Raw genomic sequence first — 13,904 nt, 5'->3', positions numbered from 1 at the left:
GAGAAGAGACTAAAGGAGGTGAGGGGAAGAGCAAAGGCCCTGGGGTAGAACATGTGTGGCTAGAGCACAGTGAGAGAGGGGACAGGTCAGGGGCAAGGTCGGAGGGGGCAGAGTCCTGATTAGGTAAACCGTCAGGAGCCAAGATTGAGACCCTGAGGAGGGTTTTGGGCAATGGGTGACACAATCTGCTTTGGTCTTGAGGGTTAGTTATCATTGGAAAAGTGTTTTTAGATCCCTGTAGAAGGGAATTATAGAATGAAAAATAGTAGGTATGAATCCAGAAGACCACCGATCTTTGCCATAGGCAGCCATTGTTTACCTGCTGCCCTGCTGGCTACATACCCTAGGCTCTAGCAGGCGCCTGGCAGAGGAAAGACACACAGGGAATAGCCTCCTTCCACCTCAATGTGGCTTACAATTGGTTAAATGACTGCAGCATGTTCTGTTCTGTGTGGATGTGTAAGTCTGAGCTAGGGGCACCTCAAACCCAACAGTTTCAAATCTCAGCTCCCCATCTCCCTTGAGTCCGCCCCCTGTGCCCCCCCTCCACTGCTACACTCACTGGAAGCCCTTCACAATCCTTCTGCTTATCTCCCTTCCATGCCGTCACTGAGCCCTGTAAAGTCGACCCTCAAATGTTGCAGGTGTCTGGCCTTTGGCTACAGTCCTACTGCCTTGGCTCAGGTCCCCGGACATGTCTCAAGTGGATTATCGCCTCTGCCTCCCAAGCCTCCTCTGACCTAGCCCCACCCCCACCACCCCACCTGACCATGTGACCTTTCCAACACGCCCAGGGGTCCACGTCCCTCCATGACTTAAAACCCTTTGGTGGTTCTCCACTTCCTTCTAGACAAAAGCCCAAAGCCCTGGCTGGCATACAAGGTCCAGGAGGACCTGGCCCGGCCCGCCGCTCCAGTCCCTCTGTTCTCTCCTCACACCTGATGATCTAGGATGCTGGGGGTGCAACGTAGCGATGGTCACAATGCTCCTAGCACAGGGTCTAGTCCTGAATTGGCACTCGTAAATGGAAGTCTCCTGATGAAAAGGTAAGGCCTCACTGTTAGGAAGCCCACTGCCAGGGCCACTGAAGTGGGCCTTCTCAGCCCGCCAGCACCCCGTCCTGCTTCTTCCTCTATTTTCTTTGAGAAAGCCACGCTCCCCACTCTCACGCCAACTTCTGAGAGGCTGACTCATCTCCCAGACATGGGGAGAAGCCTGGCCGGTCAGAGCGGCCTGGACCCTCAGCTGCAGTGACTGGCTCAGGGACGGGCTCATGGCCTAAGCTAGCTGGGTGACACTTCATTCTGGGACTTTGTTGGAACTACTGGGAAAGAGAAGCCCTTTGTTTGTGGGGGCTGGGCTGGACGATAGAAGCTGGGACTACCGGGAGTTCCCACGGGAGAGAGTGAAGCCGGTCCGGAAAAAGTGGCACCGAGACCAAGTCCCCAGATCCCTGGGTCCATCTGCGCCTAACGCTAGGCCACCTCTAGACCGTTCATCTACACGGGCCCATCAATTCTGTTTGTCGCATAAGCCTGGTAGAGTTTGGCTTCCGCCACCCTGGGCGCAGAATCTGTGAGATGCAGCCAGTGAGACACAGCGCCCACCTTTCAGCAGCCTGGAGCTCTCCTCCACTGAGCCCCACCTAACCCTGTCCCTCTGGGCCCTGGCCACCTCCTCTCCTTCTACAGTGACAATTTCAGGTCCAGCATCTCCAGAACAGCCAGGATGGGGCCACCCGAAGCTCATGAAATGGGCTGACGACCCCAGTCAGGCAGTTCCAGCTGGACTGACAGGACGTGAGGAAGAGGCACTGAGGTGACCCCAAGTCCCAGGGGTCTCCTGCCTCTAAGGGGTGGCTCAGAGCTCATCCTCACGGCCCTGCAGAGGTGGTCACGATCTCCCGGTCCCCCGTGCCCAACTGACCCCTTCCCTGGACATGCATTACCTCCCAGCCCTCCTGTTTTTCCCTTTCCAGGCTGCGGATCCTCAGCAGGTTTTTCTCCTGTGCCGACAGCTTCCTTGGGTCTGGACCGACAGGCGGCTTGTCACGGGATGTTCCTGCAGACTGGCTTCGGGTCTGTCCCAGCTGCTTCTCAAGCTCGCGAACCTGAGGGTGGTAAAACTCGTCATTCCGCGGTGGGCCTGCCCTCACAGACTCAACCACTCAGGGGCTGCCCTGAGGTGCGACAGGAAGGCCCACTAGACTGAGGCCACAGCTGTTCTAGATGGAGGCAGGAACCCCATGTGAGGGGCACGGAGGTGGGGGAGGAGTCTGAGGTGGCATCTTGGGCAAAACAGGGGAGGACAGGAGGGAGGTTTAGCTTGAGAATGAGAAAAATCACCCCCTCACTTAGGGGCTATGTGAGACCAAGAAGCAGAGGTGTGATCCCAGGAACCTGGGAGGGAAAGGATGGAGGAGCTCAGTACAAGGACGAACTCTCTAACCCAAGACTGGGCGTGCTCCTTGGGAGACCATGGGTTCCTGGCCACTTGCAGGAGATGCTGCAGAGGGAGGGCGGGGTTTAAAAATCTCAGAGAGCAGGGCGCCTGGGTGGCTCAGTTGGTTAAGCGACTGCCTTCGGCTCAGGTCATGATCCTGGAGTCCTGGGATCGAGTCCCACATCGGGCTCCCTGCTCAGCAGGGAGTCTGCTTCTCCCTCTGACCCTCTTCCCTCTCGTGCTCTCTATCTCTCATTCTCTCTCTCTCAAATAAATAAATAAAATCTTTAAAAAAAAAAAAATCTCAGAGAGCAGCTCAAAGGCTCACCAGCTGTGTGCCCGTGCACAGCTTACTTAACCTCTCTGAATCTCAGGTCCCTCATCTGTGAAATGGGCCTTATACCGCATAATGGTATAAGGATTCAGTATCCTGAACTTGTCTGAGTCTGGGAACCCCCAAGATGCTTCTTGGAATGACAAATCTTGGGGCCCACTTCAGGCCAACAAGTCAGAGCTTCAGGGGAAGGACTGGGAACCTGCATTTTAAACAAGTCCTATGGGTGATTTTTAGGATTAGGCAACTTTGAGAAACCCCAGGATGGCCCAGGTGAAGCCCTCGTCACACCATCTAGCACTCATAGGCTCTCGGCAAGTGGCAGGTAGATGTCAGCCCACAGAACGATGGCGTTATTGCACTGGGTTTGAAGTGAGTAACTCCAAGGGTCCTTCTAACTCTGGTTTCCACGTTGATACAACATAAATGATGGAACACAGTTGCCGGGGCAAAGTTCACTAGGATTCCCAGTAAAGGGCGGCAGCATGGTTTTGAAAGCACATATCAGCGCCCTCGTGTGGCACTGTGTGGTAATTCCACTTAAGCATTAGAGAACACAGTATGAAACTTTCAATCATTTATTTACGCAGCTTAACGACAATAACAACTCATGTGTCGAGTGCTTATTATGGCTGGGCACTGTGCTGGGTGCTTTACAGATGTTATTTCACTTAACCCACAACACTCTCCATTTTGCAGGTGAGGAGACGGGTGCAGAGGGACGAAGTGACTTGCCTAAGGTCACCGAAACTACAGACCAGCGACTGAGGCCAGACTCAAACTGGGGTCTCTTAAACCCCAAGGCCACACATTGGTCATTAGTCACGGTGTATTGGACACCCTCCCTTCCCTCGTGTTGGCTTCAAGGATGCCACAGGAGGCCCCGAGGATAAAAGCTACCCAGGAACTGTGAACTTGAAGTCCTTGGGGATGAAGGCCATGTGCTTGGCCAATAGGGGAAGTTACACACCTACTCGTGTGCTTCTTGGTTTGAAGGCGAAAGAGGAAAATAACCATAAAAACCTTTGTACAGTGTTCGCTCCATGCCAGGCACTGTGTTGGCCATTTGACGTGGATTGACTTTCAATCCTCCCATCAGCCCTGTGGGGTAGCACCTATCGTTATCCATGGTATAGGAAGAAGAAAACCGAGGCCCAGAGGGGTGAGGGAACTTGCCCAAGGTCGTACAGCTGCTGAGTCGAGAGCTGGGATTTGAATCCAAGCAGCCTGGCTCCAGAGCCCCAGCTTTTAGCCTCTAGAGATGCTCCAGAATATTTAGAGCATAAAGAGGGGGACAAGGCTACATCTTTATTGGGTAATTCAAACTTTCAAAAGTCTACAAGCATCTGGACAAAACTGGAAAAAGCCGGCAAGTACAACAGTCGTGTGAATTTACATGAACTAGGGGAAAAAACATGCCTAGAGTACAGTAAATCAAAGGTTTTGGCATTTGTTAAGCACCAGTGCCTGGCACGTGGTATGTGTTATGTAAATGCTTGTTCATCAAACAACAAATTAAAATCAGGCTGGTGGGGGAGAATATCAAACAACAGCCCTGCAAGTACACTCTGCCAGGCCTGAGGGCCTTTTTAGGGTTCTGTCTCTCTCGTGTGGGGTGGTGCGACCTCTCCGGGGCATGTCAAGCCCTGTGTTCAGGGCCAGAAGAAGTTCACAAGTTCACTCACCTTGCTTTGCAACACGAGAATTTGTTGAGCCCGGCCCCTCCAGGTCCCCGGGGAGGACAGGAGCTGCTGGACATTCACATCTTCCCCAACCTCACTGGTCAAAACCTGAAAAAGGGAGGGCCTTCAGCGAGGCCAGGAGAGACGGCCCCCACCAGAACCCTAAAACCAGTGCATCCTTAGAGGCGGTGCTGGGTGCGTGGGGCTCCCAGAGGGCCTGGCCCCCGCCTGCACCCCTTCCTCCTGCCCCAAAGGCCAGCTGACCGTGCTCTCAGAGCAGCGGCCCCTGGGAAAGAAGTGATTCCCTCGTCCCCCGCATTTCTTGGTGTTGCTTCCAGCAGGTGAGGAACTGCCAACAGTGTTCAGATGGGGCCTTCCGCCCTTGACATATTCTGGGATGAGTGAACCACAAAGTTGACCAAAATCTGCTTCCTCAATTTGTTCACCTGCCACTGAGCACTGAGATCCTTCTGGATGGCTACAGGAAGTACACTGCCCCAGGGCCTTGCCCTCTGTGAAAAGCCACTGACTAGGGGCCATGTCTGAGTGCAGCAAGGAGGGGGACCACCAAACATCATCTGGAGAGGCTTGATTCCAGAAGGGGCCCACATTGTGGCTGTTGAAGGGTGGGGTGTAGGCCCTACCTCAAGGCTTTGAGGTGGAAACAAAACACACCAGCTGGTGCCCCGGGCCCCTCTGAAGCCTGTCACGGGAACCAATCTAGCGCCCCCGAGTCTCTGCTGCTTGTTTCCACAATAGAACACTGTTTTGGAAATCTTGGCTTGTCTGAGTGGTTCCAGCAGGGAAGACAAATGCCAGAGAATTCACTATGTAAATAAAAATAAATAATGAACCAGCTGGGCCTGCATCCCAAGTCTGAGTATTTTCCTTTGAAAGGGGCCTTTAATACACAAACAACCTATTCATTTTCTAATATTACAGACAGCAAAGGGCAGGAGGCAAGTCTTGGCAGGCTTCCAAGTCCAAGGTGGCTTATTAAGGAGAAACCCAGGATCTACTAGGGTGCACGTAGCACCAGCAAAATCTATAGGACTCTCGCTGGGTAAAGGGCACTGCCCTCCTCTGTCCAGGGCGGGGAAGGCACCACAAGGGCCCCGCAGGCAGCCAGCAAACCCACTCCCCAGTGGTCTGTAGGAAGGGCTGACAGAAGGAAGTTACTGGATCTGGAGCCTGCCCCAGAGCATGATGCTCACAGGGCCAAGCACTTGCTGCTCCTGAATGGAACCCATTGTCCTGGCCATGCTCTTCCCAATCCCAGCCAGACAAGAACCCCTGACCCCTGGCTCTGGAATACCTTCTGGGCCATCCGGAGCTCCTGCTTCACAGACTGGATCTGGTTGCGGAGGTCACTCATCTTCAGGTTTGTGGCTGTCAGCCTGTCCTGCAAGACCTTCACCTCTGGGGCCTCTGGCTAGTTGGGCAGGAGAGAGGAGAGAGCGGTCACTTGTTGCCAAAATCGTAACGATAATCGTGGCTCCGTTCAGCCAGGGCTGTGCCAGGCACCGGGTTAGGTGCTCCACGTGCAGCAACTCACTGATTCGTCATGAACTTCTGGGGAGGGGTTCTGTTGTCAGCCTCTTCCAGATGCAAAGCAGAGGCTGGTGGAGGGGGACTCCCCTTGGCTTGAGTGGGGAGGACCTGGCTGGGAAAGCTGGAGCAGGGACACGAATCCTGGCAACCCACCTCGGGGGCCTGAGCCCTTCGCTCAGAGCACTGCACATCCAGGGATGCAGGTGGTGGCCACAGAGGGGGAGCTCCTGGAGGAGGCCTGCAGGCTCCACACCGTCCAGACACTTCCTAGGCGTGGGCACTCTCTGCTGAGCTCTGGAGGCTGCCACCACAGCTAAACCATCTCCACTCAGAATAAAGAGGGGCTAGGGACACCTGGGTGGCTCAGTCGGTTGAGTGGCTGCCTTCGGCTCAGGTCATGACCCCAGGGTCCTGGGATTGAGCCCTGCATCGGGCTCCCTGCTCAGCGGGAAGCCTGCTTCTCCCTCTCCCACACCCCCTGCTTGTGTTCTGTCTCTCGCTGCATCTCTCTCTGTCAAATAAATAAATAAAATCTTAAAAGAAAGAAGAATAAAGAGGGGGCTAGTTCCATCACAGAAGGCAACCCCCAACGACCCTCCTAACTCAGGGCCTCCTTCTGAAACCACCAGCTTATTTCTTGAGCTCCCTTTCTTGGCAATGAGCTCACTCAATAGAAACAAGGACCAGTTTCATCGCCAAATGCTCCATTTCTGTGGCTTGAAGAACTGCAGCAACCACAAAAACTCTGCCTGCTGGAACTCTTAGCAGTGTCTTTTTTTTTTTTTAATAATGTTTGATTTAAACTACTTGGATGTAAATTTTTCTCAAATGTGCCGTCCATTTCTCAGTCTTCAGTAGAAGTTTCTGAGGCTCACAGAAGGTTGGCATTAAAGGGATGCCTTCTGTCAGAATCTGCCCCAGACAGCATCCCTCATACGCACCTCCTCTCAACACTCACAGGCCCCCTGGGCACTGGTGTTAATATACCCCTATTTTTACAGCTGAGGAAGCCAGGCTTGGAGAGGGGAGTCGTTGCCGCATTAAGGCAATGTAAGTGATGAAAATAAGGCCCAGAGAGGGGGAGTAACTTGCCATAGGGCACACAGCAGGTTGGAGGTGACACGAGTCAGATTAGAAGAAGCCCGGTCCTTCCCCTGCCCTAGCTGATTCTCCCACTTGAAGCTGTTTCCAGCACCCGGGCATCACGGGTGGGCTGAGCATCCCATCAGGCAATGATGCCAAGACTGTCTGCTCCTGCCCGACAGACCAGGTGGGCTGAACTTCTGGGAAGCTGGGCAGGTGCTGCAGTGGCTTTCTGAGCTGTCTTCATCAGGCATACACAGAATCTCCTGGGGACACTGGCGTGGAAGGCAGGTCCACGGAGACTGGGTCTGGGAAGTTCCCCGGTCCCCCGAGTTTGTGGACAGCCCAGGTGAAAACCACTGGGGGAGGAAACGGGAACCGGACACACAGTCCAAGAAGTCTGACCCCATCTGGTTTCCTCATTTATGGACTGGGTACAAGAATCCTCCTCTGTCCTGCTTCTTCACAGCACCACCATGAGGCTAAACAGAATACCCAAGTGAACAGAGTATAAACTGGGAACTTATATAAAACACAAATGTATCTTTAAAAAAAAGTGTGTGTGTGCATGTGTGTGTTGTGTGTCCTTCCCCCTGTCTGGCAGCTTGCCATTCCTTCTCCCTGCTGTTGGATGCCTGTCCTCCCCCAGCTAAGGGGCTACTCTGCATGTGTCTGGGCTGGGAAGCAACACCCCCTGCCTGTTGGGTCTTGGGTGCACGAGGCCCGCAGGCCCTGACAGGTGGTGGTGCAGGGGCTGTGTTTATGAGCGTCCCACATGACGGCCGTGACCCTGCTCAAAGCCTGGGAAGAGCACGCATCCGGGACTGGATCTATAACATAGGCAATGACTCCCCTCTCCACGCCTGGCTTCCTCATCTGTAAAAATAGGGGTATATTAACACCAGTGCCCAGGGGGCCTGTGAGTGTTGAGAGGAGGTGCGTATGAAGGATGCTGTCTGGGGCAGATTCTGACAGAGGGCAATGCCGGAGGGGGTGCCTAGCCTGACCTGGGGTAGCTGGCAAAGGCGGCTGAGGGCTAGCCAGTGCCATCCACTTCTCGGTCTTCTGCTCTGCCAAGCCCCTAGTCCTCTCCTCCTGGACGTGGGGCCAACCCCACGTCGCTGCCATCTCAGAGCTGCTTCTGCCCAGAGCGAAATTCCACAGGCTTTGTGGGGGACTTGAGGAGGGGCCTAACCCTCCCCTTCCCTGGGCCATTTTCTTTGAGGGACTAAATGAAACGCAGTCCAAGGGGAACAGACGATGCCAATGCTCTCGCAGCACAGCCTCTGGGAGCCCCATGCCGACCGTACCGAGTGGACACAGGGCATTCAGCTCCACTCCGGAATGCGCTTTGGCGCCCGGGGCCCAGAGTGTGCCGTGAGCGCAGGCCTCTGAAGTGTGGTTCAGGCTTGGGCTACCCTGAATGGTGAAGTGAGGGGGAACGCTGCTTTTGTTCTCTCTCGGATCCCAAGTGCCCTGGAAAACACACGGTACTGCTGAACGGAGGCTTACTGCCCATCACCCGCTCTTCTGTCAGAAGCCTACCAGCAAAGCTGAGTGCTCCAGCTCCAGCTCCAGCTCCAGCGGCCAGTCAAGGCCGCCTTCCGTGGGTTGCCCCACCCTAGTAGCCTTGTTTGGCTTACATTCTCCTCCCCCGCTCTCCCCCCTGCAGGCCCTGGGCTGTGGGCAAACATTGTCCAGCCCACAGGCAGCTAGCAAACAGAATAGGAATACTTAGTGCTCCCCGGCCTCTCAGCCTCGGCTTGTACTGCTCCTGCTGGAGGGCCCTCCTCCATCCCCCTTTCTCCAGCAAGGCCCACCTCAGGACCCCCTCCTCCAGCCCACCTCCTAGCTGCCTCACAGGGAGGGTGTGCTCTCTCTGTGAACTCTGAGGCCCTGGGGCTCTTTCTGAAGGCCCTGGCCCCCTCCTTCCTTCAGTGTGGCTACTCATCTCCCCTCCTGGGCTCCCCTGTGGACACAGACCCTGTCTTTGATTCCCTGTGTCACAGGGCTCAGAAAATCCTATTGCGCTCAACAAGTGACTGAGCAAGCAGCCTCCCATTAATGGCAGCCTAGTCAGGAACATGGCAACGCTCCATGTTCTGGATAAACCGGGAGCAGCTTAGCAGTGTCCCCTGGAGCCAGGAAAGGTCCTACAGAACAGCCCCTGCCAAGGGCAGAGCCCCTCTATTGCCTCCCCAGCAATGAGACAGGGTTACACAAGACTAGCCTTCACCCCACTAGGTTCGCCCCCCTGGAGCCCTAGGGGCCTATCACTATAGACTGAGGGCTGAATTTTCCCCAAGTCAGGCATGAAGTGGCTTGACCCTGAGTTGTAGGCAAAGGGAGGTGGAGCTAGAAAAGGAGCACTGAACAGGGAGTCCTAAGGCTTGACTCCCTCTATTTCCAAGAACATCCCTGGGGAGGCCTCCTGGGTTGTTCTTAAGACTCTGAGGCTACTTATCCTCTGGCATGGGCTCCATGCCCCTCCCCAGTAGCCCACAGGGTCAGACTGTCTTCCTTTCGTGAAGCCGCAATTCCCATTTCCTGGGTTCCAGGCCCTACTCACTGGCAAGGTAGAGTGGAATTGGGAACAAGCTGCCATTCCCAACAGTCACTTTGACTTTGTAGATTTGGAGTTCCACAAAGGGAAGACTTCTCACAATATGAAATGTCCCCCCACCCCCAACAGGGCTCTCTTGGGCAGGAGTGAGCTCCCTGGCCCTGGGGTAAGTAAGGGGCTGGATGTCTCCCCAGTGAGGATGCTGTAAAGGATGCAGCTGGGCTGACAATGGGAGGCCAGCTGGACCAGGCCTTCCCTGCTGGTCCTGAAATTCTAGGGTTCCAGGGCCCTCCGGCCCTTCCTGTTCTCCCTCTCTGGGGACTGAATCAGGGTTAGACCTTCACTGGCCTCCACTGGGGCATTCCTGGCCTCAGGCCACAGACTTGGTTACTGTTCCCTGATGACCACGCTGAGGATGCTGCACTGGTGGGCTTGGCACAGCAATGGGGTGGACCCTGGACGGAGGCGCCTACACTCCCATAGAGGACAGGAGGCCCAGGCCCACAGACTCCCCAGCACAGATGAGATTTCATACCAAGGCTCTGTCTCCCATCTGAGCCCTCGACACTTTGGCTCCCGCATCGGTGGTCACCTTGGCTGGTAGCCTGGCCAGGGCCGCCTGCAGCTGAAAAGCAAACCTTGCACTTAATATTGGATTCTGCTTGGCAACTGTGGTACCTGAGTGCGGTGCTCATGCCGCCGCAGGGTGTGGTTACTGATCTCGCTGGTTCACCTTCCAGCTCACTTTAGGACCATTAACAAAAGAACTCTCCCCTACAAACTGCTCTGCGGTGAGAGAGGGTTTGATCGATTGTCTGCCCCACTCCCCAGTCACACACTAGGATTAACTAACAGCTTCATACATAATACTGTAGCCGTGGTCTGTATCCTGGAGCTCTGTCCACAATCTGGGAGGTGTAGCGTAAAGGGATAATGGACTTCATGTGGTAGATAAGAAGACAGGGTCAGAGATGCTAAGAAACCTGCCACATGGGCTCATGGCAGGGAGCCAAACCTAGTGCTTCATACAGACAGCCAACTGCCCCTTTAAAGCTTTCCTGATTGTTCACACAAAGACCAGACCGTGTCTGACAAGGCCGAGGTGGCCTGCCCTCCCACCTCTCTGACCTCATCTTCCTCTACTCTTGGCCACCTGGGTTTCCTCTAAGACCTTCTTCCCCACTCAGGACCCTTGGCTGGGCCTGCTGGGCCCTCTGCATGGGGGCCCGTCCCCCACCTTTCCCAGTGTGGCCCCTTCCCACCCTCCAGGGACCCACTGTGAGCGCCCCCTCCTCTAAGAGGCCCTGGGTGCTGGGTCTGCCCCTGAGGAGGGCAAGGCCCATGCCTATTTTGCTCCCCCCCACAGGGCCTGGCACAGAGCTTGAGGTGGTTCTCAAACCAGCTGTTATAGAATAAAGAAGTTCTAATTCAATGGCCAGCATAACATCTGGGGAGGACTGCAGACGGCAACAGAATTGAAATAGCAATGCAGCACCATCACGTGCCGTGTGAGTCTGGAAAGCCCCCTACCCTCTTCAAGCTCCAGCTTCTTCAGCCATATAAGGGAGCTCCATAGGTTCTCTCTAGCACGTGGATTCCATCTCAGCTCCGAAGGGACCATGAACTGCTCGGGCTGTGTCGTTGCAAGACTGGGGGATCTGTGACTAGCTGTGGGAGGGCAGGGGGGCAGCAGAAAGAGGAAGATGGGCAAAAGTGAGACCAGCTGCTGGAGTGCTCCTGGCTCTAGCTTCACACTAGCAAGGATCCCTGTTAATTTAGGTAACAAACGTTTATCTAGTGCTTGCTATATGCCAGGCACAGGTCGAAACGTTTTACACTGTTACGTCTCTTAATGGTCAGAAAAACCTTCGGGTGAGTACTGTTATTACTGCTATATGTCAGATGGAGGAAACTGAGGCACAGTGTGTTTATAACCTACTCGAAGTCACAAAGCAGGTCAGTGATGGAGCTGAGATTCACACCCAGGTCAGGCTCCGGATCTGTGTCCTAACCACTCTGACGGCTGCCTCCCTGTGCGCTGTGTCCCCCTTGCTTCCTGACACACTTTCCCCCCTCTCAGGAAATGACAAAGACCGAGGAACTCTTTGCAAACACTGACCCACAAGCCCTTCAGAAGGACCCAAAGCATCTAAGTGTGACTCCCTCTCTGGAGGAGTGGCCCAGGGTCCTGGGAGTCCCCTCTAGAGGCAGTAATGACCAAGGCCCCTCACTTCCCGCTCCAGCTCCTGCACGCGATTGCTCAGCTGCTTCACTCTGCTTTTCGCGCCCTCTGACTCTGCCGTCAGCACCCGGTTCTTTTTGGACAGCTCGACGATTTTGGTGGCAATCACATCCCCGGTCACACCGGCTGTGCCTACGATGAAGAAAAACAGCGAGGTCAGGGAAACACACAGGCCCACACATCAAACTCATGCCACACTACCCAACGGCCCTGGGGTTTTAAAAGCTAGAACCCTCATGAAAGGGCAGAGGCTCAGGGGAGTGACTACATACCTGGGAACCCTGAAACCCAACTCCAATGAGTAGAAATGCAGCCACTCAGCAAAGTGTAAATTTTACTTCTATGGGATATAAGTTTATTGCCCCAATTCTTCATGTCCTCCTCAGTGACAGGGTTACACATCCACACCCTAGGCTCTATGACTCTGCCGTGCCCTCCAGCCAATAGGTGCCCTCTCAACCCCTCTATTCCTGCCTGACTCTGGCTCAGCCAATGACTTGTTTGGTCAATGGGTTGTTAGCAGATAAGGCACAGGTAGAGGCTTGAAAAGCACTTGGGCAGTTAACTCCCCCTCTTTTCACTCGTGCCAACTCCACAAGGACACAGCCAGGCCAGCTGGCTGGTCCCAGGAAGAGGAAGAGACACGTGGAACAAGGCTAAACCGCCCTAGCCCAGGCCTGGCCTAGATCTGCCGAGCCCCAATTAACCCCAGATGTTTGATGCTTCTTGCTGAATGCTGCTGACATTATGTGCTGGTTTCTTACACAGAGTTTTGTGGTGACATCTAGTCAGTACAAACGCATGCATCCATCTGTAAATATTTGTTAGGCTTCACCAAGTATTGGGCACTCTCCGTACTAGGGATTTAATGGTGAATAAAAAAGACTTACAGAGTTTACGTTGTAGCTGGTGAGACAGATAACAAAAAAGCAAATAAATATGTATTCCAATGATCGGGAGGACTACATGCTATGAAATAAAGTGAAGTTGAGCAAGAGGGTGAGAGGGATGGGTGATGCAATTTTAGATGGAGTGGTCAGGAAAGGCCTGTGTGAGGAAGTCCATGTGAACAGAGACCTGGATGAATGAAGTGAGGGGTCAAGTCATCAAGAAGAGTGTTCTCAACTAGGAAGAGTATTCTAAGAAGAGGACACGGCAAGTGCAAAGGTCCAGAGGCAGGCATATGTTTGGAGTATCTGAGGACCATATGGCGGGCAGAGTAGCTGGAACACAGTGAGCAAGGGCAGGAGGCTGAGGAAGAGGTAGCTGGAAGGGTGTGAATGTGGGAGGTTGAATGGTATGGGGCTGTGCAGATGGCTGGCAATGGGAGCTAGCCCCGCTTGGCTACTGACTGACTGGGTGGCGTTAGAACCCCTGGCCCAGCTGTGCAACAGCAGATCCAGTCAGAGGGTCTGGAGGTTCTCTGAATGCTTCTGACACTCCAGCAATGGGTAACTGGCAGAGACACCTCCTTAGGCCTGCTTTTTAATACAACCATCATGAGCCTCAGAACAGCCTGAGTGTGACAACTGGTGGAAGGTAAACAAGGATGCCTGATGGTTTTCAGAGTGACTCAGCCCGGCCTTGCTGCTGCTGGCCTGGCCGGGCACTGAGTAGGGCAACTAGGGCAGCTGCCCTTGGCCACCTCCTGGCTGCTGAAGAGGCCGGGGATGCTTCAAGAGAAAGGGCTCAGAACATGGGGAGGGAAGCCCGACCTAGAAGTACACAGGGCCCAGCAGCGAGTTTTCTGGGTTATGTTTTCCTTCCAGGACTCAAAAATCCCAGAACTAGACATCATGAAGAGGTCCAAGAGAGGCTCTCTCTAGTCTATTTTTTTTTAAAGATTTTTTTAAATTTATTTCAGAGAGAGAGAGAGAGAGAGCACAAGCTGGGGAGACAGGCAGAAGGAGAGGAAGAAGCAGACTCCCCGCTGAGCAGAGAGCCAGACGTGGGGCTCGAATCCAGGACCCTGAGATCATGACCCGAGCCGAAGGCAGATGCTTAACT

General features: G+C 54.2%; 1 protein-coding gene across 5 annotated transcripts in view; it reads right to left on the bottom strand.

Moving 5' to 3' along the window:
- The window catches only part of CCDC13 (coiled-coil domain containing 13), a 52,529-nt gene that overhangs the window by 21,159 nt on the left and 17,466 nt on the right, over positions 1–13,904 (bottom strand). For all 5 annotated transcript variants that reach the window (XM_025867410.2, XM_073901343.1, XM_073901350.1 and 2 more), the window contains exons 4-8: positions 11,887–12,029; positions 10,191–10,280; positions 5,774–5,890; positions 4,462–4,566; positions 1,949–2,110 (exon numbers count right to left, since the gene is read on the bottom strand). In XM_025867410.2, coding sequence (XP_025723195.2) covers positions 1,949–2,110; positions 4,462–4,566; positions 5,774–5,890; positions 10,191–10,280; positions 11,887–12,029 — 617 coding nt within the window. The remainder of the gene's footprint in view (positions 1–1,948; positions 2,111–4,461; positions 4,567–5,773; positions 5,891–10,190; positions 10,281–11,886; positions 12,030–13,904) is intronic.

Source organism: Callorhinus ursinus, unplaced genomic scaffold (assembly GCF_003265705.2).
Source record: "Callorhinus ursinus isolate GAN/ISIS: 27379988/994484 unplaced genomic scaffold, GSC_fseal_2.0 scaffold1, whole genome shotgun sequence".
In the NCBI taxonomy this organism is placed as follows: Eukaryota; Metazoa; Chordata; class Mammalia; order Carnivora; family Otariidae; genus Callorhinus; species Callorhinus ursinus.
This window is presented reverse-complemented; position numbering and strand designations above follow the sequence as displayed.